Consider the following 25,425-nt stretch of genomic DNA (forward strand, 5'->3'; position numbering starts at 1 on the left):
TTTTTTTTTTAACATTCCTTTTCTTTTTTTATATTCCACCCTGATCACTATTAAATCCCCTGAAACAGTCTTTGGAAAAAGATTTTCCACAGTACGTTACTAATCTTTGATAGGTAAATAAGCTTAACTGGACTATTCATGCTCAATATCACCACCATGTGAGAGAAATTTAACAAAAAAATCATAGTTGATGAAGAAATGTATAATTATACCAAATGCACCTTCACAATAGCATGTTGAATATATTGTAAATACACTGTCTCGTATCCTACAATACAAGCCGATGCTGCCTTATATACAACATATATCCTGGGTGCTTACAAATATTATGGATAACATATTTCCTTTTACATTTTCATCGTCATAATTCTCTGTACATGTGACGCACACGGGTGAAACACCAACAAACAGCTGTAAAATACTGTAAAAATATCAGATAAACAAGGACATTCAAGGTCTGCCTGGTGAGTTCATGGATGAGAGGTTACATGTGCAGACGTACGCGATGGCACCGGCATGAGCACACCGAAGGCCTCGGCAAAGGCCTAAAAAAAGCTGGACCCAGGCATGCTGGTCACTGGAGGAAAAACCACGATCAGCCAAGGAAACTGAAGGAGGAACAGACGTGCACCACAGGAGCCAAAGCAACTGTTCAAGTCAGGTGACCGTGATGAGACGCGTACACGCCGCCGACCGCTGAGAGCGCCGGGAAAAATAAGTAGAGATGCCCTTGTGAATAATCCACGGAGTCGGGGGAAATGCGAGGGCTGAAAGATGTAATCTCCTGTGGACGTCAACGCGCCGCGGCGGCGCTGGGAAATCAAATACGTTAAAACGGGTTTGAATGCGAGGGGACTCCGGAATGCTAGCATCTATCACAGCGCTTCAACTCAATCCTGATTAAACCGGCAGTCTAAAAATGTGTTTGGTCCCAAACGGGGAAGAAGAAACGGTGGACAGAGAGAACAAAAGAGGACAAAGCGGCGTCCCTGTCCGCTGCGTCCTCTGCACGTGTGCTCAGGTGAGTCTGAGCGGTCCCTACAGGTCTGTCAACCCCCAGCTCATCCTCCCTGCACCGCCATGCTGGCCGCTGTCTCCCCACCCTCCTCTGCCAGACGAGAAGACCCAGGTGCCGGGTAGGGGGCGTCGTGGTTCCAGGAGGAGGACGTGGAGTAGACCGCCGCCCCTGCCCCCCCCATTCAAATCGGAGCTCCAAACCTTTCTGGATCTCAAATGGAAAGCCTCTGCAGGAAGACATACAGCTTCACGCCGGCTGGCAGCGCAATGCTGTGCACCCCCCCCCCGCGCCTGTCTCACTTTTTGACGGCCTGCCGGTAGCTGTGTCTCTGGCCCTCCTGCCGGACCTTGGTGCTGCTGCTGCTGCAGCCGCTGGCTCTGCTGCAGTTGCCGCCGTCCAGCGTGCTGCTGGCCTGGCTCACCTGGCTGCTGTCGTGCAGCGTGGGACTCGAGTGGCACCTCTGCAGCCCGTTTTCGTCCAGGAGGTGGGACTCGAATGCAGCCAGGTCCTCCGCGCCGCTCTGGATTTTAGCGCGCAGCAGCATGGCGTAGGTGCCGTATCGCGTTTTCTGCAACAGACGGGAAGGCGTGTCAGGCCCGGGGCTCGGACGGCGCCGCATCGGGCTTCGTCTAACCCCCCTCACCTCAAACTCCAGATACTCGTCTCGGAGGCGGTACTCTTCCAGCTCGCGCCCTTTCACCTTGCGGTCCGGCGGATAGGAACGCAGCTCAGCCAGTTCCGTGGAGAGAGCTTTGAATCGGGCTTCGTGGGATCGGACCTGCTCCTCCTGTAACGGACACAGTTTACAGTAACCAGAGGGGTGAAACATTTACTGTTGTTTTCTCCCCCCTGCCAGCGTCATAAATCACAGTAATTACTTGTGCAGTCCTAATGAGAAGACATTGAAGGACTGATTAAAATGTCAGACGTGAATATAAATGTTAAAATCAAACAAGGAATTGGATAAAATAGCACCAGTCGATGCATCACCTCTGTGTTAACCCAAATGTTTATTTGTTAATATTTAATGCTAATGGGGGCGCCGTTATGTCGAGAAAAATGATCTGTCAGCTCCACTGGATCTACAGAACAGAACATCATTACTTTGATTTGGGCAGACTGATGTATGGAGCTTCCCGAGATCCCGGAGTGGACCCAGTTACCTCGGAGAGTTTCGACATGGTCCCGGGAAGAAGAGGTCGGCTGAACTTCTTCTGAGAACCGATGGCCGCTGGGAACGGAGGAGCCGAGAACATGGCAGACACCGTGTTGATCCGCGTGATCCAGGACTGCATTTGCTCGGCGTTCCTGACGCGTGGAAATAAACACAGGAATTCTTATCTCCGGCACACGACTTCAAAGGGATGGTAATTAACAGAGAACACAGCTTTTGCTGTGGACAAAGAAGTGATGATGAAGCCAATTAAAGTCGAGGAAGAGCGGGCCTGTTTTATACCAACAGAACCGCTATGGAACCAAGAGGTGTATCATTGTGTATCCCCATTAGGGAAGAGAGAGAGACAGAGAGAGAGAGAGAGAGACAGAGAGAGACAGAGAGAGAGAGGGATGGGGGGTGAGTATCTGGGACAAATGTAAGCTGCAACTGGAGCACAGAGCTGGTTCTCCTGAGAGCTGAAACATGTGGCCACTCGTGCCACTTCCTGGATCTCTCTCGCTCTCTCCGTCAGTCTCACACACTCTGCTCACCAGTGTGCACAGCCCCGACCCAGGTGTGTCCGCGGTATTCCCACGTGCTCAGCTGGCATGTGCGAACGCTCGGCCCCGACGGCCACACGCACAAAAAGTCTGCGGACGCCTTAATGGATCCGCCCACGTTTCAGTTCAGCTGCTCAAAACGGAGCAACAAATATTGAGATTGTCACCAACATCCAGTGCATATACGTCATGATGGTGTTTTCACAATAAAATGGACCCCTCCAGCCGAGCCGCGCGTTAATGTTTGCTTTCTCCGACAGGCCGAAGCTCATTTGGGAGAGGGATTAGGACAAATCTGGTTCCCCCAACTGAAGAACGATAACCCAGGTTTCTTATCAGCATCCTACCAGAGGAGGGAGAGTGGAGACATCCACATCCCCATCTGTCCTTGGGTTTGAGTTCTTTTGTCAAGAGTCTGGCTAAAATGGAAGCAATCCTGCCAGAGTCGGTTGGAGTTCAACTCCGACAGATCTGTGTCTCAGCCAAGACTATGGCTGTCTAGACTATCAGGGCACGCGCACAGATCTCCAATTATGGCAGAAGACATGGCTGAACAGTGCGTGTTATCTACTGTTTCTCTCACTTACGGTGCCTGGAAGAGATACACCCTCCAGTCGGCCGTCCGCAGGTAGAACACGTTGGGCCTCTTGCTGTAGTCCGAAGCCTTCATGGCCAGAGAGTGATGGATGGACACGGCGTTCTTCAGGTCCTCGTCCGACAGCTGCTTATCAGGTCTGTATTCACCCTGTGATGAGTAGAGATAAGAGGACTCTATTACCAGGGAGGAGTCCCAACAATAAATGGGCTTCTGCAGGAGCACCAGCTGAGGTCGGAGAATTAGAAAGGCTCAAATCTAGTCAAATTACCCTCCTCCTTCACCCTGAGCCTGTTTGGCCTCTGCCTGGCACGTGTGAATGCAGCTATTGTGATTCTGACAATGCAGCGGGCTGCAGTGACTTTTAATGTCACCTTGGCTCGCCGGGCCGAGGTGATACTAAAAAAAAAGCGCCAGTAGCAGGGACCAAATTTTACAGAGAAACCATTAAGAAGCAGCGGGCCTAACGCCCACCACTAATATTAGAGCTTGTCTCCATGGCAAATTATAAATATTTATGCTAAAGTCAGTGTGAAATGGTTTAAACAAAATTAAAATTTAGTACAATACAAGGTCAGACTCAATGTTAAAGGGGAGTTTCTGCATAACATAACATATAAACTGCAGCTAGTATTATGGTTTACCTTTTGCAGATAAAGAATTAGCCCTTTTAGGATAGCATAGAAGGTTTTCCAGCCCCTCTTCCCTCTTGGTGCTGAAAGAAGAAGGAGGATCGTCAAGCTCTTATTTAATTGCAGAAACGGCTGTGCATCATGTCGGAGAGACGTTTTTAGGTTCTTCACAGGCAGCAGAGCAAAAAAACAAAAAAAATCACATAAATGACATCCAAGTGTGTAATTTCCCAGTTTGTATCCGACGGATTGAGAGTTATCTGAACTCATCTGTGAGGAAGAGTCGCTGTAAACAGGAAGGAACAGCTCCACCCCCGCAGGAGGCGGGGTTTAAGCCTTCTCTCCTGTTTTTACCTGTTGGTTTACCTGCCCGGATCAACGGTAAAGCGTTAGAAAGGTCTGTTCCGTACTTCTCTTGCCGTCTGAGTCAGCGTGAACTTTGCGGACCAGGAATCCATTTTTGTACAGCAGCGTTCCGGAGGGCTCTGACCCGACAGGCAGGGGCTTCTCGTCGCTGCCCACCTGCTTGGTGGACTTGGAGGCGTTGGAGTCGCACAGGCTGTCCCCGAGCTCCGAGAAAGACTTCCGCAGCTCTTCCTCATCGCTATGGAAACACAGAAAATACAAGAATCTGCGGTGATGGACGCTCGTGTGTCAAGTCTCGTAAGCGACCAGAACCAACAGGTCATCATGCATCGCGTCCCGACTCGGTTCCAGAGGACAAGTTTAAACAATTTTACTTTTTTATTTAACACTCCTGCCTGACGTTGCCTTCGAAGCTCCGTCTGGCTGGTTTCCTTTCTGTGATCTCAGGGAAAAAAAACACAGACACCATCCAGCTTTGAGGTGATAAACGAGGGGGGGGGGGGGGGGGGGGGGGGGGGGGGGGTGGCAGACAGGCAGACGCATCACTGGCCTCCTTCATCCCCTTGATGATCACTGAGAAGATCAGCGGTGAGGCCTCACGATGCCTCTTTTGTAAGACATTTATGAAGAGGAGGAAGAAGATGCTCAGCAGCTCTGCAGGCCAGAAACCCCGGAGAAAGGGCTCGATGGGGCCCAGATCTGCGAGGCAGTGAGCGATCTTCTCATGAGCGACTCTGAACGTCGCCTCCTTTAGTCTTCTGCTGCTGCCGCCAGCTCATTTATATTTTATTAAGCTCTTTTTTAGTTTGGCTTTTCCCCTCTTACTCAGTGTTTAAGCTAATGCAAGGCAAATGTTTCTGAGCACCGCCATTCGAACCCAAATTTCTTTTCGATGCGATTGGAGCTTTAAAGTAAATCGTTCCGCCAATTTGAATCCAAAAATCACAAACCCAAGCATAATTACCGAGGTTAAAAAAACAAACAGTTTGGCTTAAAAGTCTTCATTACATTTCTTCTGAGGTCAATATTGTTGTAGCTAATTGTGTTAAAAATGCAGACCAGAGAGCACTTTAGTGGTGGTTTTCCACATTAGGGGTGATCGATGCTGAAGGCAGCGCCGCCTGTGGTCTCTGCATTTAAGGCAACACACGGCGATTCCACTTGTTACCTCATCGAGCGATGCAAAAGTTTGGTCTGAAAATAGACTAATGGCTCTACTCCGAACCCCCAGCTCAGCAGCCAAACCCCCGCCCCGAGACCAAGGTATGAGTAACCACCTACATAACGGCAGTTAACCCCATGCAGGAGCCAGGCAGAAAAACAGAGGCAGAGACGGAGCCAATGAGCATGTAGCCTGTTGCCTGGTAACTGCCAGCCTGCCTGAATCCCAGTCTACACAAAGTGGAGAAGAGCTGGAGAGTGGGGGACGGCGGGATGGAGAGAGAAGTGATAGAGCAGAAGGGAAAAAAAAGAAAAAGCAAAGATGAATCGGCCCCGATCGAGGAACATTTCACAAGTGAGAGAGGGGAGCGGAGGGAGGGGGGGGGGGTGCTGGAGAGAAAAGGAATACGTGTAAAAGAAGAAGGAGCCCCAGAAAAACTTAAAAACAATGGTGGAAAAAGAGGATGAGAGGATCCAAAACCACCGCCTTCTAATCCACACATAGTGATTCAAGTTCAACGCTCGCTAACATTAGCATTAGCAAACATTAGCAGCATCCCACGGCGGAAGAGGGGGCAAAGAAAAGTGAGAATCTCCCGCTCCGTCTTCTCCCCAAGTCTTTCTGTCCACCGCGTCACTTCTGCAGCTCCAACCTGTTGCGTTGTACAATACCCCCCCCCCCCCCCCCGCTCAGCTCTCCACCCCCGCTGCTGAATGAGGAAGCACGTGTGTGCTGTATACGTCTGTCCTGCATGTGTGTGTGTGTGTGTTTGAGTGCGCGCGCCACTGAAGAACATGTGGGTGCATCCAACAGCACCGTCGAGAGTGGCCGAGTGCGTGTTGCTTTCTGTGGGGGTGTGAAATAATACCCATGGCTGAGAGTGGTGTTGTTTCTCCATGGGAGACGCACGTGGACCGCACTGCGAGCCCCCACACACACCTGCAGCCAGATCCACGCTTGAGAGCCCCCATATAGGATTTATATACGGCACCGCCTAAATAATCGCACCTTTGTCACGGGGCAAGGCTGAATGGAATGTGACCCGGGAGGGACGTGAGCAGAACCGACCCGGGAGAGTGTTTACGGCCTTTGAAAGTCAGACGCGAGGCCTCTGGCGGCGCTGAGATCGCTGAGTGAAGAAATGTCCACTCGTGCGATGGAGGACGCATCAGCAGCGCCGGAACGGTGCGAAAGAGCAGTGAAGGTGACTCTTCACCCTCGGCTACCAAACGAGGCTTTTCAAAAGTCGCACTTTTGAATCATCTTTGCCGGTTGACAGGATCTTCTGCCAACTGCCAGACTGTGGGGGGGGCGGAGGCTCATAACCGGGATCTGTTTGGAAGTGGATTGTGTTTACGGCTCTAAGAATGACGTCTCTTTCATCCCTGAATGGTCTCTGCGGTGCGTGTGAACAGCCGCCTGTGTCATTGGAGATGGTTGAACTGGATCGTCAGCCCTTCTGTGGATCTCCGCCCCCAAACGCTCCTCTGACCACTTTTACCGGGCCTCTACGGGAGCGCTGCTGCGGCTATTTTTGGAGGTAGTGGGAGGCTTCGGTCGCACCTTTGCATGGGATGCAGGTTAACTGTTCTGGTTCTCATCTGGTCGCCCTTTTTGTTTTTGTTTTTTTTCTCGTCTTTCGTGCTCACGCGCATGCAAATGTGTTTCCTGGGTGCATCTGCATGTGCAGCGCATCCATCTGTTAGCATGGATCTGTACACGCGCGTCTCGTGTCTTTGCTGCCGAGCAAACACGGGGAGGAAAGAGCAATGCAGTAGCTGTGGAGTCGTATCCATGGTGCCGTAACCATGGCAACAAAGCCTGGAAAGCTTGTGACTTAATTGTCATCTCAGCTGCGATCCAGAATAGCAACCCTTGACACACTAATGATGCTTTCAACATGGCAGACCGCGCGCACGTCATTAATGAGGACGCTAACAAGTTAATCAATGCGTCAATCAATCAATCAATACATTTTAATTTAGTTCCATTTTCTAATTTTTCCCCCCATATCTCTAAAACCTATACAAGCTTTGCCGAAAGGTTAATTCAAATGAGTAAATAACAATATTGTAAAAAATAGTGTAAGGCAAAATCAATCAATACATTTGTGTCATTGCTCATGACTTAATTACATAATTGACATCTTCCTATTTTGTGATGAATGCTGATTGTAGCTTTTAAGCCTTTGATTCTACACTGATTTATGGGTTTTGCATGTCAGCCTATATTAGATTTATTATTTACCAGAAGAATCTTTAATTATCGGACAGAGGAAAGTTCCCAGCGGGAAGACTGACGGACTTCTACACTTATTCATTGATTCCTTTAGCACATGCTGGTGTTCCTGTTATGATTTTCTTCTTTTTTCCCCTCTTTTTGACATTTTAAGATTTGCAGCAGAAGTAAAAATGTCCGTGTGGGATGACTTACAGTGTCCACTGCAGTTTCTGGCTCTTGATGGAGTTGTACAGCGCCTGTAAGATAAAAATAAAAAATAAAAAAAAGAGAGAAAGAAAAACCGCCTTTCAGGTTGTATAATAAACAGCAACAATGCTCCGCGGCCTTCGAGTCACAATTTGATCACACATTCCGGCGCGATGTCGGCGGTTTCCTGTAAAAAACGGCTCGATACGCGACCTTCAGCCGCTTCAGAGAGACGTCAACCCTGCAGACGATCCCGGGCGCCCTTTGTCAGAGCTTAACTCGCTTTCTTTGCAAACGCATCCGTCAATCAAGCGCCGTCTGAGTCACGGGGCCATTAACCGCAGGGCCCGACGCCTGTCAATGGAGGGGCCGCATAATCGATCAGTCAATGAATAATCTGGAGACCGACGCGTCAGCCGATCGGGAGTAATTAACTTTACGGCTTTCGCACAAAAAAAGAGGTACAAAGGAAACCAGGAGGGGAGACAGCTGAGGCCCTGATCTGGGATCAGGAGCCTTTAGATTATTTGGGCAGCGAACGGTCGAAGCCAATGTGAGTTGAACAAATGATGGAAGCTTAAAAAAAACGCTGGAATATTAGCGGCTTTATTAAAACCAGTGAAGTCATACTGTAGCTTAAAGCCACGTCTGATGGTGAGAACAATATGAGAGGCTGCTAGAACAGAACGCTCCATTTTTAGATGGCAGTGAACCTCCGGCTGCAGCCGGGGAACGAACCAAAAACCTTCAGGAGCGCGTGGAGGTTTTTCCCACGTAGATCTGTAGAGAAATTAGTGCTGCAACTTTCATTTCATAGAAGTAATTGAGTGTGACTGCTGGATAAGTTGGTATTTAAGCCCATTTCTCGCTACGCTAACATGGCAGAGGAGCGCCGCGGCGGAAGGAATGCGGAGACGCACGGAGCCGACAGGCAGCCGAGGTGATGGAGAGGACACCGGTAGCTCATCCTGAAGCCATGCAGGAGAACCCTCAGCTCCAACCACCCACCGACGCACCGCTTTATCTACGGAGCCGCGTCGAGGTTCCAGCCTCGCACAAAATCTCACTTTTGCTGTACTGTGACCTCATAGCGAGGGTTTGATTCAGTCTGTGTAATCCCATTAATTTCCTGAGTTTTCTCAGACTGAACCAAAAAGAGACTCATGAATATTTAAGACCATCCAGCCAAGACCAGTATGACTTCAGTCCCGGTTTTCACACAATCATAACATTCAAGCTGTGTTTGGAACTGAACTGGGGGGGGGGGGATTTAACACCCAGTCATCAATGAATAAAGGCCTGCAAACATTTCAACTGGAAGACAAAAATGAATAAATTTAAGAAACGTTTGAAGCGTCCGTGAAAGAGATCTTAGAAACGCAGCGTCAGCAGTGTTGGTTGGTTGCCGGGGAGCATTTAGACGTTGCAGGACATCGCGGGAGGTAACGATTTCTTAAGAGGTGGCCGGAGGTGGGGGATAAACAGATCGCACCCCCGTCCATTGACACCAGGTGGGATGTCGGTCAACCTGCTGGTTGTGTCGACGTCACCGAGTGGCAGCGAATCGGAGCGGTGGCTTCACACACTGTACACGTGTGAATGGATTCGTCCTATTTGTGTGTGGGAATCCAACAGCGCGCGGTTCCAAACCACAACGATTAAATAATCTAAATTTAGAAATCACGTTCACACTTAAAAGCCGTATTTATCCATCATGTATTCGATTTAAGTTCTAATCGGCAGTAAAAACTACACCAAAGTCACATAATGATGAAAATAACTATAAAACGTGATGATGAAGGTGACGGCCGGCGGCACGATGACACGGCTCAGTTCTCTGTACCTTCCTCCTCTTCCTGGCCTGCGGATGGTTCTGTCCATCCTGAGCCTTCCCCAGCAGGTCCGGGAACACCAGAGGTTTGAGGGAACGGGAGCGAGGAGTTCTGGGATAGCGGAACGGGTCCATCATGCGTAAGTCCCTCCCGTATCGCACAGTGCAAAGAGAGCGTGAGCGGAACCGCCCCGCCGAGTGCAGACTGTTGACGCCGATCATGTTTGGAGGCAAATGCGCTTGAAAAACATTCAAGTTCTTGTCTGTCGAGTCCTGCAGAGACGGCGTTTTGGGTTTTTTTTGGTGAGGGGGCTCCAGAAAGATCAAAAACAAATCCTCAGAGAGCCGCAAGTGGATTCAGCCACACGTCATCCGACCGCTCTCTGGCCAAATAGTGCAACCAGCAGGCATCAGAGCCCCACACACACACACACACACACACACACACCCTGGAAGGTTTGATCAACACCCACAGGGCAACAGCAGGGGACCCACCTGACGGTGAATTATGAATAAAGAACACATGTATTATGTATGTACAAAAACATCTCCTTTGGTGGCATTAAAGGACTTTGGGAGCGGGTGAGAACTGGTGATAACGGGGGGAAATCTACCACTTTCCAACCAGCGGGAGGCTTCAGGCTGACCTACAAAGTTTAAGCGGCGATGGCGCTGCAGTCCGGAGCAGCTCCCTCGCCAACTGCTCCAGCAAAAGCTCCTCTCCGCCCGTTTTCTGGAGGAAATGAGCCCCCGGAAGGTGTCACCTGTTCCGCTGCCACAGACGAGAGGAGTGAATCTGTGACACGCTCACAGATGGTACGAAACACTGGCAGAAGTGTGAGCGGACGGCCAGCGTGAAACAGATGGGTGCAAAATGTGGAAACAAAGGAGCAAAAAAAAAACCCCACGACAAGCTTTTACGCATAAAGGCACCCAAAGGCACAGTGAGACGCACAAGAGCGGGAGATACCGAGGGGTAGGTGGGAGGTTAGGGAGGATGGGGAGGGGGAGGGACAGCCGTCTTCGGACTCCAGAGCCGGAATTCCAAAGAGCGCCCTCGATTTCTTCACAAGTCCACAAAAGATTTCGGACAAAAACGCCGAGAGAAAGCCGAGAGTTTGTGCCGCTCACTCCTGTTGCTCCCGTAATCTAAACGCATCCCATCAGCTGATTGTCAGATTTACTCCCTCTCTTCCTTTATCCGATGCTGTCCGTGCGCGGCGGTCCACCGTTATTCGCGTTCCCGGTTCAGGAATCTACTTGTCCAGTCGGCGTTGGCTCTCCCACTCTCTTTCCATCACACCTTCAGAGCGCTTCTGGACGGGGGGGGGGGGTAAAACCCGCTCTCCGGCTACTGCCATCTGTCCGCGCCTTCACCAGCTGATCTCTGCCTTTATCAGTCTGACGATGCCTTTATCCCAGCCGTACTTGAACGCCTCGCGCGCCGCGTTTCTCCCCACTGCTGCTGCCGATGCGGAGGAGAGGAGAGCTCTCCGCTTCAATCGCAGAGCGACGAAGATGCTCTCCTCCTCTCCGCCTCCCTCTCCCTTCCACAAAGCCGCTCACCCCCCCCCTCCCCTTCCTCCTCCCTCAGTCGTCACCGTCAAATCACAATCGCCCAAATGCCTCGTCCAAGCAACAAACACCAATGCAGGCGAGGCTGCAGACATTTATACAAACACGCCGTCAACGCTGGTAGGAACTGATCCGGGATCTTGTGCAAGTGAATGACAGACTAAGACGAGAAAGAAAAGACAGCAGAAATGTGTGTGTGTGTGTGTGTGTGTCTATTCATCACCACTGACACGATCATTCCCTTTAAGAATTCCTGATCGCAACCATTTAATTCAACACGTCCCCACAAATACCAAACGACCTTATGGCCTCCACAAAGTTACCGGGTCGGGAGGTTTCCAGTGTTTAATCAGCAATGTTGTGAATTAAGGAATGTAAAACAACAGGTAAACAGGTGTTCTGTAGATCCTCACAACAGCCGCTGGTGGGAACAGTTTTCCACGTCTCCTGCTGATGCGTGGGGTTATTTTCCACATGCCATCATAAATGTATTACGGACTATTTGGTGATGTTCTTGAGGGGGGAGGGGGGTGAGCATGATGCTGGAGGCTGTAAACACGGTGAGATAAGAAGAAAAAAACCACCTCACGGCTCCGGTGTGAAGATAAGATGAAAATGAACAAATACTGTAGCGAAGGTGGACGCTGACCATGAGATCGTGAGGCTGGCCTCAACAAAGAGTCGCCAAAGAGTGTCGTTATGTGAGGAAAAAGCAGAAAGTCATTCATGCAGAGAATAAAGAAACAAAAGAAAAGCCTCAAAGATGTTTTCTAAGTCACCTCGCAAGTGTAGTCAACAATAACATTATTATTAATTGAGCTGCAATCAAAGCCTGCGGAGCCTCTTGTGACCGTACAAAAAGAGTCAAATCTCTTTCTTGTATCTCTACCGGGACAATAAAAGCTGAATCTGTGACGGCGGAGCAAAGATATCACGTAATAATGAGGCCAAGTGCAAACAGGAGAGAAACGGAGGCGATACAGGAGCATCGCTTACAGGACACAAATGAATGTCTGTTCCCTCAGGACGCGTTCGGTGGAATTATTGACTTCAGAATCAGACGTGGAAATAAACTCAGCAGCAGCAGCACCAGAACCAGCACCGCCACCACCAGCAGCAGCCACACATGAAGTAGCAGCAGCACCATGAGCAGCAGCACCAGAGGCAGCACTATCACCCCCACCATCACCAGCACCACCACCACCAACGGAAGTACCAGCAGCATCACCATCACCAGCAGTAGCCCCACCAGAAATAGCAGCATCGCCACCAGCTGCACCAGAGGCAGCACCATGATCCCCAGCAGCAGCAGCATCACCAGCAGCTTCACCACCACCAGCAGCTTCACCACCACCAGCAGCACCACCATCACCAGCAGCAGCAGCTTCACCAGTAGCAGCACCACCATCACCAGCAGCTTCACCACCACCATCACCAGCAGCACCACCATCACCAGCAGCAGCACCACCATCACCAGCAGCACCACCATCACCAGCAGCAGCACCACCATCACCAGCAGCAGCACCATCACCAGCAGCACCACCATCACCAGCAGCACCACCCATCACCAGCAGCAGCACCACCATCACCAGCAGCACCACCATCACCAGCAGCACCACCATCACCAGCAGCAGCACCACCATCACCAGCAGCACCACCATCACCAGCAGCACCACCATCACCAGCAGCACCACCATCACCAGCAGCAGCACCACCATCACCAGCAGCACCACCATCACCAGCAGCTTCACCACCACCATCACCAGCAGCTTCACCACCACCATCACCTTGACCCTTTCTCAGTTTAGTAAAAAAATAAGGGGGGAATTCCGGTGGTGGTCACCGTCTGTCCAACGAACATAAACGCTAAATCGCAGCAAAATAAAATGGCATCATTTGTCCGGGTGCCAACTGTACAACCAACAGGACTGTTAATGACAAACGTTACAGGCGAGCGTCAGACAGGGCACGGTGGTGAGCAGCGCTTCGCCCGCAGGAAGGAATTCTTCACCCTCCTTTAAAAACAAATCCGTCTTCCGTTCCCCCACTATTGACGCTGAAATCAATAACGTCCGTCCACCTCATTAGTGTTTGAGGAGAGCCACCGAGTGTGGACGGAGCCGCACAACATTGGGCTTTCAGCAGAATCGGCATCCTGCTGTAACTGCTAACCTACTTGGGCGCATCATTAGCCCCACTTCAAGCTTTAAAGGCAGAGGGAGAGACAGAGGATGCATATATGAGACTGATGATAAAGGAATAAAGTTTTCCTTCAAAGCGCTTGCTCAGGCCTGCAGCCAGAGATTTGGATTCTACAGGGAGACGCAGCAAATACGCAGCAACTGTGTTTTCCATGCAAGCTGCCATCTCCAGTCATTCATAATCTCATTTACACGTCAATCATCTGTCCTGCACAGGTCCTGGAAGCTCCCGTAAAGGGCGGCAGAGTAAAGAAAATGCATCGGACCTCAGCCTGGAGGTGATTTGGCTTGAAAAAAGGCAGCTTTTTAACTAGTTTTTGGAGTCAAAGATGTTTGAAGTCTTGTGTTTCAACATTAATGCCGTCAGACAAACACCAAGGCCCAAAAATGTGCAAAAGATTCAGAGGAAAAACCAACAGAGACGAGTTCCAAAACCAGATTTTTAAATTTATAAATGTATACACTGATTAATCAATCAAAGTGGTTTTTTCTAAATGACAAGCTGGACCATGCAAAAGCGCTACTGCCCCCTAGTGTTCTGGAAGAATTTCAGTCCCGTTTCTGGCCATCTAAAAGAAGGAATATCGCCCCCTAGCGGAACGGAAGTGGAACATCCGGACAGAATGGAGTGACGGAGTTATTCTGAGTGATTTCTGTGTTTATGACAGAAATGTGATCATTAATAAATGCTTTGTTGCTTAGATGCTGACCATTCTCCCTACCTGTGGCTTTTATTTTGACTAATAAGTATAAGCTTATGACTGAGGGAGGAAAAGATGGTCGGGACTCCATCAGGGTAGTTTATTGCCTCATTATGAACCCTGGAAAGAGAAGCGCCTGATTGAGACAAACAAGGAGGAGTCGCTGACCTGGCGTGTGTTGTTGTGGACACTCCATCCTGTTACTGATGGGCTGCAGCCATACGCAGACATCCTTTCTCATATTATGAGCATTTAATGAACCTCCATCTTTAATTCACTTCCTACCTCTTTACTGGAACATATGGGCTGAGAGTTAAATCATGATTTATTTCCGCTCTGCTCCATTCTGAACAAAACCAGATGGAAACAACTTCAGACCCCAAAGAGAAGTCGCTCTAAACATTCCAAACTGTCAAAGGAAACGATAAACAGAAGATGTAAATGTCCCCAAACGGGACAAATTTTTAATCTTCTACCAGGTGTCAGTATAATACAGAAATAATTCTCCATCACAAACACACAGAAAGATGACGAAGGTCTATGTCTGCACAGGTTTGGCATCTTCGCCTTCTTCCTGGCTCCTTTTGTGATGCATTTATGGCCCATATAAACCAAAGGTAGCAGACGAAAGAGGAACTGGGAGAGCAGGAAATGAGGGAAGAGGGGGAGGAATGGAAATCATTTTGTTAGAGGAAATGATGGCGCGATAATAAAGAAAGTGAATGAGGGGAACAAAAGAGGGGAGGGTTCACCAGTTGCCTTTATAGTCAACCTATTTAAATCCTTTCATCTATATGGTGAGAAATACTGCTCCATATCTAAATGTGGCCTTAAAACACCCTCAACATTTGTATGATGACCCTATTTATTTATATATTTCTTTGTATGTAACCATTGACCCCATAAAGAAACAAAATGGATGGATTCTTTCATCTATTTAATCTTATATTAATTGTGTACATCCTGAAATGTTTACATTAAAAAAAAAATCCCCAGAAATGTGGATCAATAAAAATGAATCCACTGTCTCGTTGTCGATCGCTAAATCAGTTCAAGATGCTTCTTTCCTGTAACGTTTTCATCGCTGATCAATCAGCAGATAAACATTCATCGATTTATGCGTTAATCCATCTGGAGGTCATCTGTCCCCCGAGACTCCGGAGACGCAGACACAGGTGACTCTGCTCTGGAGTCCACAGACAGACGGGATAAACCACCGCGGCGTAACGGGAACAAGATAAGAGCGGGCGGCCGCAGCGATCCCACAAAGGGAGCGCAGCTCCAGGGGAAGGGGAATAAAAGCGCGGCAGCAGCCTGGACGGCCTGATTAAAGCCACTCTTTCTGGATGTGCGCGAGCGTCAGCGAGACAGCCGCTCCGCCGGCCTCGTTAAGATCACGGTCACGTGGCCTCGGCACGGACCGACCTGCCCTCGATAAAACTCCAGCCTTTCATTCCGGAGCCCGCTCTGAAACGGGCCTCTCCTGCATTATAAAGGCGCCGCTACGACCTGTTGACGGGCCCCCGGGGGCCTGTGGAGTGTTGACGGACCGCTCTACACGGCCCGTATCAGCGGCTCCACCATTAGGCGCGGCTGGACGGGGCGTCCTGCGCTGATTGAGTTATTAGGAGACAACGCGGGGCCCCGGGGCCTCCGTCTGAACCCCGGCTCTTGCTTCACTATCTATTACAACCAAACTCAACTGCGCTAAGCTAATAGGCTAATCAAATGCTGCTGAAGCCGAGCAGAAACTCCCCGAGGGGGTCCTGCGTTTCATTCCTCTCGTCCCCACGTCGCAAAATAATTGGTCTTCCGGGCTGAAGCGAGCGGGTCCGGGCACGCCACTTCAGCCCGGAGGCCTCTGGAGACGAGGTGAACGCCAGATGGCAAGTGAGCACGGACCAGACAGCCTGATCTGAACAACGCTGGCACGCTCAGTCCGCTCGCTGGCGTTGGGAATGTGTGTCAGCTTCTGTGATTGTTGTGGTTCAAAATGTCAGATTTGGGTGTTTTTTTTCCCTCCAATAGCCGGATTCTCTCAGAGGAAGTACTGCTCAACCACAGAGATCAAAGGAAACTCGGCCTAAGAGGCTCCGATTTCCTTTTATTTCCTAAAAATCACAACCGTCCTGGTTATTTGATGTGCAGACGCCTCTGAATCAGAAGTGATCTTACTTTGAGCAGATCCTTGTGAAAATCCTGGCCGTCGTTCAGTCCTTCCAGGTTTCCGACGAACTGTGCACACGACATCCTTTTCCCGATGTTCTGTTAACGAGAATTTAACTTCACTTTTAACGTGCACCCTCCGCACCCTCCGCGTTTAACGTGACGGCTCTAGTCGTTCTGTCAGAGGTGCATCGAGGACACCTGAGTGGCTCTTCAATAGTGTCAGAACCGGCAGTGTTGATGATCTGGGCTCAAATTAAACTTTCCCAGACAATTTTCCAACGTGGCAGAGCTGATCCTCTACCCAGTCCTCACTGTAGCCCCGTTAATTAATCATTCATCTGCAGAGCTGCTCTCTCACCGAGGAGAGCCGCTGATGGCCCAGATCTGCAGGAGGCTCCGACTATAAAGGAAACAGATTAATGGCGGAAGGAGCTCTGCACAGGCAGATCAGCCGGGGTCCGATATTACTGCAGCTACAAAGATAAACTTAAGAGCCTTTGGCGAGAGCCTCACCAACCCTTTCCCAGCCTCCTGACCTTTGATGGCTCACCTGACCGTGTAGATCCGTGTTCAGCAGCATGAGGGCGCAGGTGAGCGTGTGGACGGCGTCTGAACGGGGGGGGGAAACCGACAGTTAGCCGCATCCAAAAGTATCATCTTCGCCCCAGAACGGACCGAATTCTGATTTCGCATCCCGGCACATTAGCTCACAAACTGTGGACTAACGAGAGCGCGGAATAAACTGGGGATCAGTAAAAACTCTAAACTCTCGACCATTTCAATTTTCGACAGTGCATAAAATATTGATCAGACCGCCACCCCCCACCGCCACCACCCTCAGTGTATTAAATATTTAACAACGGACAGAGTTTTCTAATATTTTATGTGTCATTTGCCTTTAATCAGAGTGTACTAAAATATCTGTCTCACCCTCCGATGGTATCACTCTTGGGTTGCAGGACAGGTAACGCTTGGAGAAGTGTGACAGGACTCTCTCCCTCTCCTGTGTCTCCCCCATCAGTGCAAACTGCCCGAGGAGCGTCCTGCAGCCAAGAGGGTCAAGAGACGTCAACAACAGCATGGCGTAAAAATGGATGCATTTTAAGTAAATTACCAAAAGGGGACCAACTAATTAAATGCTGAGTTAGATTATTTCATCTGTAATGTTTTAGAAAGCTAACGCCAACTTGCTTTTGCTCAGGTTTGTTTCCAAACGTTCGTTTTGCTGAAGCTGCAGAGGAAGTGTGATGCTGCCCTCTAGCGGACGAACACATAACGACGGGAATTAAATAAAAGCCTCAGTTTTTAAATTGAATGAACGTTTAAACGTTACGCGAAAATTACAACCATATAGAATTTTAAACATTTCAATGAAAAATTGCATCCACGTCATGATTTTCACTCCCTAGTTCTCTGTCATCGATGATGGAATCATAATGTGCGGCCTGTATCAGCAGTTTCCAGATTACTCAGGTGTTTCACGTGTCTCACCGCAGAGCTTGGTCCAGACTGAGGCCCGTGAAGTTGAAGAAACTCAGATATTCTTCTGCCACCATGCGACTGAAGTCATTGCTGCAGAGACAAACACACACACCATAAACAGCGGAAACTGAAGGTATCACAGATGAGTAACAAACATTTAATACAGCAGAAAAACAACCATATTCACGTTGGTGTTGAATGAATCACTTTTTAATATTGAGACTGCAGTTACTAACAAACGCTTTTCAACATTATACATGCGGCCGTAACAAGGAATTGCTCATTTAAACTTCAAACAAAAAGAAAAACTGGTCATCAGTAGTGAACAGAAGTAGCAATGGCGCCCTCTGGCGGTCAGAGGTAGAATGTGTTACTCACAAAACCTGCCCCAAAGATTTAAATGAAAATGATGCTGGTGGTTTTGTGGAGTTATGTAAAACAGTGTTCAAATGTTACTGGACAGAACCAAGTCCTGACAGCTCACTTTTTGCTGAGGTGGGGGGCGACATCCGATTTCCTGAATCCATCCAGGTTGAAGAGGCGTTTAGCCAAGCGTTTGGCAGCCGCCACATCGGCATGGCGGCTTCCATTGGTCAGGGTGTCACTGCTGCTCAGACCCAGTCGGTCCACCTCTGGGTCCGAAGCCAGCCGGGCCCTTTCCCTGCTGAAAACAGGTGAGACAGAGTTTGAGGAAGGGGTTAGGAGATTTTAGTTAGGGTCATGTAAATTATCAGCCATAAACTGGCACAGATACAGCAGACTTGAAGCAGCACGTCCTCGATGAGGTCGGGGGGTTGACTGCAGCCAGAGCCGTGAAGAGGACGAGGCGAGATGACCTGACCTGCCTCGAGGGAGGCGACAGGACGCCGCACAAACGCACATTCACCCAAAAACACACCCTGAATATAACAGGCGTCCCGGGAGAAAGCCCACGTTCCAGATGTCATCAGATAGAACGTTTTCATGGAAAAAAACCATCTTTTTAGGCTTAGAGTGAGAGTGAGAAAGAGGTCTAAAGGTCAGTAAACCTCACACTGCAAACTCTCAATAAGTGAGATGACGCGCAGCCGCTCAGCAGGGCCAAATATGGCACCGACGTGTCAAACTGACACGAAAATGTGGAGTAAAATTTAAAAATACCTTTTTAAAAATGACTTTCACAGACAGCGACGTCGTGTCAACAAAATTATAGGAGGACAAAACCTGTAAATGGTGACACTGACGACTAAGTCAGGCGGAACCTTCCATTCACAGCCGCACCAGTAACCCAACACAAAGGCTCAGGTTTTAGCCCTCACGATCCCGTAACCACGGTGATATTCAAACCCTCCCGTATGTCAGACAGGTAGGACAGGTTCCTGGGTGGGGACGTACCTGTGAGGAGACCGTTTGATCGGCGAGTATTTCGCAGATGAACCTTTGCAACAGAAGAGCGGTCTTGACCTCGACGCTGCCCCCCGGCCGGGACCTCGGCCGCTCGCCCGGCCGGCCCCTCCTCTCCTGCCGGGCCGGACACCTGAATGCATCACGGCCGCGTCCCGTTGTCAGGCGCTAAAGCAGCCTGGCTCCTCTGGCGCTGGTCTCCGGTGCTGATCTGGGACTGAGACTTCATGGACCCCCCCTTCCTGCTCCACCTCTGACTCGCCCTCTGTTTGCTGTCATGTGAGCTCCACAGCCAGATTCCTTCCCCCGACATTAAACGGTTGTTTGCCTCTCTTCCTTTATCGCTCTCCCTGTTAGCTGTTGTTTCTATTCACTCCTCCCTCTCTGCTCCGCTTTGTAAACTCTCTCTCGCCGACCTTGGATCGGAAATGCTCCTGGAAATCCACCTCCCTCGCCTCTCTCAAAGGGCCATTCACTCCTCCAGTTACGCGTTCTCGTCCATGTGACCCACCTTGTATCTGCTGTATCTCTTTAAACTGTTTTCCATTCAGCTTTGACCACTGTAGTTTGTGTACAGCATCAGGTGGGAGTGCTGGAACCCAGCAGGCCGGTTCAGAGCTCCAGCACCTGTTGACGCTGTAGCAAGGGCTCCTCACACAAAGCTGCGAGGTCTTGGGGAAATTCCTGGTTTCAGCCTGTGTCCCCACGTGGTCGGACTCTTCCTTTAATCCACTGGGCAGCTCTGTACAATGAACCACTGTCTGAGGGTGTCTGAAAACAGGAGGAATGGAGGAAGTGGGGGGGGGGGGGATTCCAACTTTTATCAAAGGTATGGAGCTTTTTGGAAAACCGGTCCGCCTCCAAGAGTCCACATATGGTGCTGCCTCAGACTGCTGATTATGAAGCCAGGATGTGATTGATGATAAATCAAACATTTACCTGGATGAACCCAAGCCTGATATCAGCCTCATGTAAACAGGAAGTTGAGAGATTTCCACATTAAAAACTTTTCTTATTACTTAATTTTTTTTTCTCATCTCTGGTATACAGATTTTCTGAAACTGGTGTTTATTAATATTCATAGGTGAGCTTCACTTGTTTCTTTCCCCCCACATTAGGGGTCTGTGGACTAAATAAAAACGCACCTTGATCAATGGCACTATTATGATCCCGACTAACGCCCATTTCCGCCACCTAGTGGTCAAGAACTATAACTGCAGGTGCCACCTCCGCAATGCTGCGATAATTAACTTGGGATGTCATTCAAAAATCCAGTCTACCTTCAAGCAAAGAACTTAAATCTGCGACATGTTTGACCAAAAGAATAATCTCTGCGCACAATATGAGATTAAATAGGGAAATAAGGAGTCCTGAAAATGGGGGCCTCGTGGAGAGTTACAAAGATATCATTGGGAAGCTGCCTGTCAAGGTGAGTCCCTGGGTGCTGCAGTCATCTATTGCGCGCACACACACACACACCGAACTCATACACACAAACCCACACACACAGACACACACACACACAAAAGGGGCTACAGGCAGCCTTCCCCTGACCTTCAGTCTAAGATCCAGAATAGCACTGCGGTACTATTCTGCACGAGGGGAACAAAATAAGCATTAATCTTCTGGAGGCTGCCAACAAGCTCCTTCTGTTGAGAGTTCTGACCTTATCGGAGGCCGATTGGAGCGATAGGAACCTGTGACTGCTTAAAAAATATCCATGACGATACATAAGGATCAGGACTTTTCCTTTCTTGAAAAGTCAAAATCTTAAACTTCAGAGTTGAACAGAGGTGAGTGTATGAGATTATGATGCTTGTTTTTGATTTATTTAGCAGGAAGAAAAGCTGAGGAGAAAGCAGCACATGACCCGAGAACTATACCATCAACAATCAGGATCAAGCACTCAGCCTTGATTCCAGTTCTGACATCTGGCCACTTGAGGAATAGTAGTTTAAAATTCCCTCACAAGTAACCCCAATTTTCCCCTGGAAACAGCTGTTCTACCCCACTTTTTTTATTTTTAACAGAAGCTCCGTCAATCAGAGGAATCGTCCCAGATAGAAACAGAAGATTTCAAAATAAAAGACTTCGGCAACAACACTGATGAAGTAAATGTGCCGCGATCTCACCTGGACAAAGAGAAGGAAAAGGTGCTGCACCAGCTGCTGCCCAGCTGTGCACGGCCGTGTCCTCCTGGGGGCACGTCGTCCGAACCGCTGCTCAGCCGCTCGCTGGACGGCGCCCGGGTGGCGTCCGAGTCTCCGGTCACGGTGAAGATGGAATCGGACAGAGAGGGACGCTCATCGTGTGCTAGAGGGGCAAAACTGAGCTGGACGATCTGCCGGGCGGTCTGACAGACCGGAGCGTGGATGGTCGGGGTCAGTGTGGGGAGGTCAAAGGTCAGGACGGTCTGAGTGCTGGAGGTCAGCAGCTCCTCGCTGTCCAGGCTGTTGTATGACGTACCCTTGGCCCTGTGGGATTCCATGATGTTCTCAAAGTGGCGGCTGAAGGTGTCCTCTGCACCGCAGCGAGGACCCGAGACCAGGAGGGGGGACTTGAGGGCGGGGTGATGGTTGTCGAAAAAGGTTTCCGTCGGTCTGAGGAGAGAGAACGAGTGTGAACGAGTTCAACTTGGCTCGACCGCTACTTTAAAAGTTAACTCTGTAGATTTAAACCACGGGGAGGGGGGGGGGGGGGGGTCATGTTCACCTCTTCATCAGGCGGCCAAACTCCTCTGGGTCTCCTTCGGCAGCGTACTGCTGCTTCCTGTTGTCTCCCTGCAACCTGACGCTGGCCCAGCTCACCATCTCTTCCTCTTCCTCCTCCTCTTCACTGGCCTCTTGGATCCCCTCTGCCGCCCCCCCATCGGCCACACCTCCCAGCGGGCTGCTGCCCGTCCCTGAGGTGCCCTGCACGCTGCGGTTGCTCCCAAATGCTGAGTCGGCGTCGTCCTGTTCGGCCAGCAGCACCTCGTCGATGTCCGTCTCGCGGTAGCAGCGCAGCGGCACGGCGTCCAAGTCGGTTTCTGAGTACTTCAGGGTGCGCCGGATAATGCCGGTTTTGGGCGAGGTCCCGATGATGGCTGGAGGAGGGGTGACCAGTTCTAACTCGATGTGCTGCACCTCATGGTTGGCAGAGAGCAAGGGCAGGGAGGAGGGGGGGGGTCGGGGTGGGAGACTCGCTGGACGTCCCACTCGGAGGAGCCGTGGAGACTTCAAGAGAATCTGGAGACAAAGAGCTTCACAATTAGAACCCTTTGATCTTCTGTGATCAGAATTCCAGTGTCGCCTTTTACTTATTCCCAGCTGGAACTGGATGATGCTCTCAAACTAAAACTGGGTTTTGGAGCGACATTTTTAGACATGTTTGAAAAAGTGCAGTTAGGAAAATGATAACGCTAAATTTAAACTGCAACTAATTATTCTATGCATATCAAACACACACACACAGCCCAATTTAGATTAAACCCTGCAGAGTTCAATAACTTTCTTGACAAGAATGGAAGCCTTTCAGACGTTGTTCATGGAAGTTAGCAGATATATCAGGCTATGGAACCATGCCTGCTTCTATTCATGGCACCGGATGAAACAAACGTCTCCTAAACGAGCTACAGTGACTCAAGTATGTGAATAACGCGGGGAGATGAAGAGAAGATCCACTCTGACGTGAAGCAAACGTGCGGCGTGCTCTCACCTTTCTCCCCCCTGCATGCGCCGTCCTCAGCGGGGGTCCCGAATAAAAACTCCCACTTGGCTCTGGCGATTCTCTGACAGTGGAGCGAAGGCGTGGGGGCCGCACAGCCGCTGTCCATCTGACGGAACAGACGGGGTCATGGAGCAACACGTTAGCTTAGCTTTACCAAACTAGCGTGGTGGAAAATGTTGAGGTTTTTCTAACGCCCACCTGTATTCCTGAGGAGGCCACCCCAGTCTCGTTGCTGTGGTGACTGGACTGACTGGATTCTGGGGACACGCAATCCCCTAAACTGCCCGTGACCCCGCTGGAGCTCCTGGAGGAAGACCCTCCTCTCGTCGTTCCGTTCTGCTCTGGAGGTTCGTCAGTCCCCTTCGGTCCTTGCTCCCCGTCCTCACAACCCTCGTCCTCCTCGTGAGAGTCCAGAGCCACCGGTCCCAGGAGCAGAATCTCCCTCCGCCTCTGCTCGGCCCGTTTGTGCTGTGATGTGGGACTGAGCTGCTTGCATCCATCATCGGATCGCCTGTCGGAGGTTTGATCGATGCCGTTCTCCACTCCAGACCCGGGGCCCTCCTCCGTCAGGTTCCCCCACTGCTGCCGTGACGTCCAGCTAACCGGCGCCTCCTCAATGCTCCGACTGAGAAGAAGACCGCGATCGGGCTCTGGACTACTCCCAATCTCAAAACAGCTCAGGTCTCCCCTCTTGTCCCGGCTGGGGGACCAGGGCTCTCTGGTGTACGGGAGAAACTGGTGGCGGTGCAAAGTGGGTGTGTCTGGTGCTCGGAACTCTGCTTGGAACTGCCTGGGGTCTCTCATGGGCGAGCTGAGGTCCGAGGGCGGATGAGCGGGACGGATGACACGTGAAGGAATGGCGGGGGAAGTCTGGGATGCTGCTAGATAGCCGCTCTGATACGGAGCTTTCTGAGCGCCCTCCCCCCGGCTTTGGGGGTTTGTTTCCTGTGGCTGAGCTGTAGAGCTTTTAGGCTGGTGACTGACTGTGTTTTCAGGTGCTGGCGTGTTTTGTTCGTTTAAAGGGATATTCATCTTGACTATTTGCCTTGAGTGTTGTGCATCTTCGGAGTTTGAGGCGCCCACAGCCTCACCTAAGGAATTGTGCAATGAGGACCTTTTTGCTTCTGGGAAGATAGACGATACCTTTGTTGCTTCCTCCAGCCCCTCTTCAGGCGGATGGGCTGGAGAGGAGCCTCTAGTATCGCTTAATTGATTTAAGCCCTCAATTAAATTATTGCCAAACTGGAGGATTGAGCCCTGTGCTGAGTTGCTCCTGTTAGCGTTCCGTTTGTTGTCTGGACACTGAACGAGTCCCTGGGACTCTACCGACGACTGCGGACGAGCATACTTTCTGAACTGGGGGAGAAATTGCTCCTTCGCTTGGCTCCTGGGGAGCCCGCAAATAGCCTGGATCCTCTCTGCTATGTTTTGGCAGCCTGTGTTGTTCTGACGCTGAACAGGCGACCCGGCCCAGGACTGACAGCGTGGCTGGAGGTGGTAGTGCGAGTTGTGCTCCATGGCGTGGGCTAGCTTAATCCTCAGTAAAGGGGAGCCGAACTCCTCAACAGCCCTCTGCGTAGCTGCTCTCCCGATGGGATCTAAGGGTGGTTGACGAAGGCCTGGAGAAAATGGCTGCTGGTGAGTCCCTGGAGACGAAAAAGTCAGTTTGGGACTTGAGCTGCACGAAGAATCGGGACTAGCGCGCCAAACCGGGTCGTTCGGCCTTGTACGGAACTGACAAGAGGTGGGTCTTTCCTCTCTGGTCCCTCTTTTGCAGGAAGAGTTGAGTGGACTCTTCACCGTTTTCACGTTTGGCTTCTCGATGTAACCGAAAGTCACCACCGACCGCATGCGCTCGCTGACCTCCTCCTTGCCGAACTCCGGGCGTTTGGCTGGCGTCTGAAGGAAGGGAACCTTCCCGGAGGAAAGGGAGCATCCTTGATCGCAGGGCGCACTCCAGCGCTGGGTAAGTGACGGGGAGATGGAGCTGCCAGGCTGCTGGAAGTTGAGGGGGGCTTTTGGAGACGGCAGATGGTGAACTGCAGAGGTCTTGGCAGCAGCCTGGGAGGCGGTCTGGCACTGCCCCTGAGAGACCCCTTCTTCTTTCCCTCCATTCTGGCCTGGAGCAGACCTCACTTCCACATACAAATGAAGGACTTTTCCAGACTGGGACATGACCTCTGCGACAGATTTGCTAGGTTGGCTGTTGTCTTGCTGGTGCTATCAGTTAATTTTAAGCCTCTTTCTTCTTCCTGCCAGAGCATCTGTGTGCTGAGTCAAGACACACATGTTGAATGACCAGAGGACAACTATGCCCGAGAGACGCTTCCCTCAGCTCCCCGATCTTCATAGCTGCAGGAAGAAAGGAGGGTGTTAATGTAAAAATGGCGTGAGCCTGTGGTTCATCTAAATTCTTAATGAAACATTTCAGCACTCAAGCTTTCAGTCACAATGAGCTC

The 25,425-nt window shown here is 50.4% G+C and overlaps 1 protein-coding gene across 1 annotated transcript; it reads right to left on the reverse strand.

The window, feature by feature from the left end:
* Nucleotides 1–23: 23 nt before the first annotated feature.
* LOC101069650 (PH and SEC7 domain-containing protein 1-like) lies at nt 24–23,770 on the reverse strand. Its single transcript, XM_029843696.1, has 17 exons — nt 23,353–23,770; nt 23,165–23,216; nt 22,955–23,072; nt 21,971–22,485; nt 21,391–21,858; nt 18,360–18,539; nt 17,885–17,965; nt 17,324–17,436; nt 16,944–17,002; nt 16,400–16,489; nt 7,923–7,966; nt 4,372–4,565; nt 3,974–4,044; nt 3,322–3,479; nt 2,182–2,326; nt 1,662–1,805; nt 24–1,586 (listed from the first exon to the last, which is right to left on the reverse strand). The coding sequence occupies exons 1-17, from the start codon at nt 23,768–23,770 to the stop codon at nt 1,314–1,316; spliced, it is 3,123 nt and encodes a 1,040-aa protein (XP_029699556.1). The 3' UTR covers nt 24–1,313.
* Nucleotides 23,771–25,425: the final 1,655 nt, after the last annotated feature.

The sequence above is a fragment of the Takifugu rubripes genome, chromosome 1 (assembly GCF_901000725.2).
Source record: "Takifugu rubripes chromosome 1, fTakRub1.2, whole genome shotgun sequence".
Taxonomy (NCBI): domain Eukaryota; kingdom Metazoa; phylum Chordata; class Actinopteri; order Tetraodontiformes; family Tetraodontidae; genus Takifugu; species Takifugu rubripes.

Excerpts from the sequence above, each read along its gene's own strand:
- LOC101069650 (XM_029843696.1), bottom strand. The coding sequence starts at position 23,770 with ATGAGAGACCCCAGGCAGTTCCAAGCAGAGTTCCGAGCACCAGACACA. Across the intron at positions 16,490-16,943 it reads ACACGGATCTACACGGTCAG|AACATCGGGAAAAGGATGTC; the intron begins GTGAGCCATCAA and ends TCTCGTTAACAG. Across the intron at positions 1,587-1,661 it reads ACGAGTATCTGGAGTTTGAG|AAAACGCGATACGGCACCTA; the intron begins GTGAGGGGGGTT and ends CGTCTGTTGCAG.